General features: G+C 57.5%; 2 protein-coding genes across 2 annotated transcripts in view; one reads left to right on the plus strand and one right to left on the minus strand.

The window, feature by feature from the left end:
- ACA1_188370 (uncharacterized protein) overlaps positions 1 to 1,043 on the plus strand; it is a gene marked incomplete at both ends in the record, with an annotated part of 1,992 nt that extends 949 nt beyond the window's left edge. The window contains 2 exon segments of the mRNA XM_004337864.1: positions 33 to 279; positions 291 to 1,043. Coding sequence (XP_004337912.1) covers positions 33 to 279; positions 291 to 1,043 — 1,000 coding nt within the window.
- Positions 1,044 to 1,678: 635 nt separating this feature from the next.
- Positions 1,679 to 3,181, minus strand: ACA1_188380 (Fbox domain containing protein; the record flags this gene model as incomplete). Its single annotated transcript, XM_004337865.1, has 6 exons — positions 1,679 to 1,905; positions 1,999 to 2,091; positions 2,164 to 2,248; positions 2,352 to 2,480; positions 2,556 to 2,680; positions 2,827 to 3,181. The coding sequence occupies 6 exons, from the start codon at positions 3,179 to 3,181 to the stop codon at positions 1,679 to 1,681; spliced, it is 1,014 nt and encodes a 337-aa protein (XP_004337913.1).
- Between the last annotated feature and the right edge of the window lie 1,140 nt (positions 3,182 to 4,321).

Raw genomic sequence — 4,321 nt, forward strand, 5'->3', positions numbered from 1 at the left:
AGTGCCCCAAGGAGACCACCACAACCAAGAAGCACTACACCACGTCGACCACTGAGGAGTGCCCCAAGGGAGACCACCACAACCAAGAGGCACACCACCACGTACCGAGGAGTGCCCCAAGGAGACCACCACGACCCAAGAACGCACTACACCACGTCGACCACCGAGGAGTGCCCCAAGGAGACCACCACCACGAAGAAGCACACCACCACCACGGAGGAATGCCCCCAAGGAGACTACGACGACCAAGAAGCACTACACCACGTCGACCACGGAAGAGTGCCCCCAAGGAGACCACCACGAAGAAGCACACCACCACGGAGGAGTGCCCCAAGGAGACCACCACGACCAAGAAGCACTACACCACGTCGACCCACCGAGGAGTGCCCCAAGGAGACCACCACCACGAAGAAGCACACGACCACCACGGAGGAATGCCCCAAGGAGACTACGACGACCAAGAAGCACTACACCACGTCGACGACGGAGGAGTGCCCGAAGGAGACCACCACGACCAAGAGGCACACCACCACGACCGAGGAGTGCCCCAAGGAGACCACCACGACCGAGAGGCGTACCACCACCCCAAGCGCACCACGTCGACCACCGAGGAGTGCCCCAAGGAGACCACCTCGACCAGGAAGTGCCACCACGAGACCACCACCAAGGACCACTGCCACGAGCACTCGACCACGACCACCGAGGAGTGCCCGAAGGAGACCACCACGACCAAGAGGCACACCACCACGACCGAGGAGCGCAGGACCACCACCCAGAAGCAGGGCGACAACAGGAAGTGCGCCAACGGTCAGTGGAAGGACGGCAAGGGCTGCTGCCCGCGCAAGGTGGGCGACTCGAAGTACTTCTACTACCGCGACGGCCGCGGCTGCTACCCGATCGACACCAAGAGGGGCGTGCTCTACGCCGACTCGAACAAGTGCTACCCCGACAACAACGGCAAGTACCTCAAGGCCGGCGAGTACTGCCCGGAGGACCGCAAGTGCAAGCCCGAGTGCGACGGCGATGACTACCACCACTACTAATCAGAGAGCACTCACACCTCGCGAGCCATTCCTTTCTTCTGCTGCATCTATCTCTTGTTTTTTATGTACTACTTACCATAAACACCCATCAACTCCAACCACCTATCGACGTTCCCCTTTTTAACTCCGAAGTCGTTGGCTTGTTGGGGAGCTCACTCTACTGCCACGCAGCACTTTCTGCGAGGAGCGACTTGGAGCTGCAGACGAAGTTTCAAGAGACGGCCAGTCTCTTGTTCTTGACTAAGACTAAGACTTCACGACTCAGACAAAGACTTTGCCACGAGGGTACAGTACCACCAAAACGCTACTTCGGTCGAACAAAAAGCGATGAAAGTTCATCCTCGTTTTCATTGTTCCCCCCTCTCTGCTTTCACGTGAAAGAGGCGGCAGACACATTGAGTGAGCGGCGATGAGGTTCTTTGTTCATTTAGACACAACAGCCATAAAGGCCACTAACACGACTTGTTGGGTGGAGAGGTGCAGACGGTGAAGCGCAGGAAGCGGGCACGTGACAATATTACAATGCAAGAGGGATGGGGAGAGGGAGAGTAGAGGGCGGATGCGAGCTTGATGGGCGAATGCAGGCCGGCCGTGAGGGCCAAGGCCCAGACGAACTGGGGGGCGGGGGCGAGGCTCTAGGCGAGGCCCACGGCCACATCGAGCGGCGGGCAAGAGCCGCAGTAACGGAGAGTCCACTCGCCGCCCTTGGCCGTGAGGCAGGCGATGTGGATGCCCGCCGGCGGCGACGTGGCCAGCGAGGCTGCGGCCCCTGCTCCCGAAGCCCCAGACGAAGACGAGGCCGCGGCGGCGGCGCCTTCGGTGGTGGTGGCCGCAGCTTGCGGTGCCGGACCAAGGGGCAGGTCTGCCACAAGTGTATCACAGTGCCGCGTCAGTGCCCGCTACGAGTAGGCGACACGTCGGCGGTGATTGACAGTCTGCAGAGAAGAAGACGTACCAGAGTAGATCTTGAAGTACTTGGTCACCCGCTCCCTGTTCATGAAGAAGGCGGCCTTGTTCTCGTCAAAGTCCAGGAACACGCCCAGCGTGTCTGTGTGCAACGTAAGGCCGGCCGGTGAGTGGAGTCACGTAAAGGCGACAAGAGAGGGGTAAAAAGACGCACCTTTTTCCTTCCAGTGGGGAAACTCGAGAGTGGTGTTCTCATCGTCGATGTTGTACGCATTGCCATTGTCGTACCAGCCCCTTCCCTGCGTCATCATCGTCATCAGGTGGTGGTGCTGGGTGGTGGGTGCTGGGTGGTGGGTGCTGGGTGCTGGTGGTGCTGGTGATTGCTTTGTGCGCTGGACGTACGTTATTGGAGGAGAGGTAGGAGGAGCCGCCGTTGATGGTGTAGATGGTGCGATTGGCCAGCCCGAAGCCGTACGTGTTCGAGTCACGGACACCCTTGTCGAATCCCTCCTTGAGGGTCTTGAAGTGCACCTGTGGTGTGTGTGGTGTGTGTGGTGAGCTAGAACTGCTTGGCGAGGAAGAGAGAGAGAGAAGGTGGATGGGCACCTCGATGTAGTGCTTGCCCTTGTCGAAGGCCCTCTTGGAGATGAAGCAGCGATAGCCCGCATCGCCCGGCAGGTACGAGATCGTGCGCCCGTTGTCGGTCAGTGTCGTCCCCGTCTGCGGCGTGTCTGCAAAACCCAAAATAGAAACAAAAAATCAATTATAAATTCAAATAAATAAAGCAGAGAGTATTCTATTATAAATTATAAATAGAAACAACATAATACAGAAATAATAGGAAAAAAAGAAAAGAAAAAAGTAGAGGGGGGCGCACCGTCCCAGCCGCCCCCGAAGACGCGTTGGTAGATGTGGACCCAGTTGGTGGCGTCGGGCGGACCCTCGGCCTGCAGCTTGAGCTCGGTGGGGGTCATGAACTCCTCGATGTCGTAGAGGGCGAGGTGCTGGCGGCCCAGGCGACGCCACAGGAGGGCGTCGTGTTCGATGAGGCGACGCCACGATCGCGAGACACCGCGCGCGGTGCAGACGTCCTTGACCGAACAGAAGCCAAAGATTTCGACCAGGAGCTCCTTGGGCAGGGTCGAGAGCAAGACGTCGTCGTCATCTTCTTCTTCGGCTTCGGCTTCGTCGTTCGAGGCGAGGGAGGAGCTCGACGACTTGTCCGTCTCCATCTCCTGCAATCGCTTTAGGCGTTCCAGTTCGTTCTCCTGATTGTTGAGACCTGCGCCGCCAGAGGAAGAGGAGGATGATGGATGACGCGAGGAAGCTTGGGCGCGAGGATCCTCTTCCATGGGGTCCTCCACGCCAGAGCGGTGTGTGGGTACGCCAGCGCCACACAAGATCGGTTGAGCCATCATCTTCGCGTTCGTTCTTCTTCGATTACTCTTCGCTTCGTTCTTCGCGTTTCGTGCTTCGTTCTTCTTCGTTCTTTGTCTGATGATCAGAAGAGAAGTGGCTTGGTGGTGGGTCTGGATACCGACAGCTGCTTTGTGGTGCGAGATCGAAACGGCTTGGATTGTGTTGTAGCTCTTCTGTTCGAAAGATGAATGAAGGGCTGGGGAAACCACAAAAACCTTGCTCCCGCAGGACAAGTTGGAAATTTCGCAAGGTGCAAGGGCTTCTTTCTTCTGGCTTCACCGAAGCGGTGTCGTGTTGATTGCCTTTTGTTGCCTCTTGCTGCTGGGCTCTTGGGCAAGCGTGCGGCCACGCCACAATCCATCACACCTGATGGTGATGATCGTCTTCTTGAATGAATGAATGGATGATTGAAGCTAGATGAATGAATGAATAAATGAATGAAGGAGGAGTTGAAGAAGGGTCCGGCCGGGGCGGCACTTACACTCCGAAAGTGTGCTCACTTCATTCGTCAAATCACTGACGCACACACCCGAGGAAGAACAAGAAGGCAAGAGGAGATAACAACAACAACAACGCTTGGCTCGTGTGCCGGCCATGACATCCGCGAGGCGCTTAGTTGGCGATCTTGAGGCCCTTCTTTCCCTTGCCCTTCCTGTCGCCCTTGCGGCTGCCCATGCCCATGCCTGCGATAGTAACGAAGAAGAGGGACATCAATCATCGACGATCGCCAAGAACGAGGTAGAGGCGGTAGTTGGGGGGAGGGGGTGGTGCATACCCATCATGGACCCACGCATCATGCTGCCCGGACCGCCCATGTCGATGTCACCCATGTCGAAGTCGTTCCACCCCCTACCCCGATCACCGCCGGTAGTCTGTGATTGATTGTTACGACGTGGTGAGCGAACGAGGACAGAACACTGGGCTGGTGCGTCTTGATGTCACAGAGAAGAGAA

This window comes from Acanthamoeba castellanii (assembly GCF_000313135.1).
Source record: "Acanthamoeba castellanii str. Neff unplaced genomic scaffold scf7180000084747, whole genome shotgun sequence".
Taxonomy (NCBI): Eukaryota; Discosea; order Longamoebia; family Acanthamoebidae; genus Acanthamoeba; species Acanthamoeba castellanii.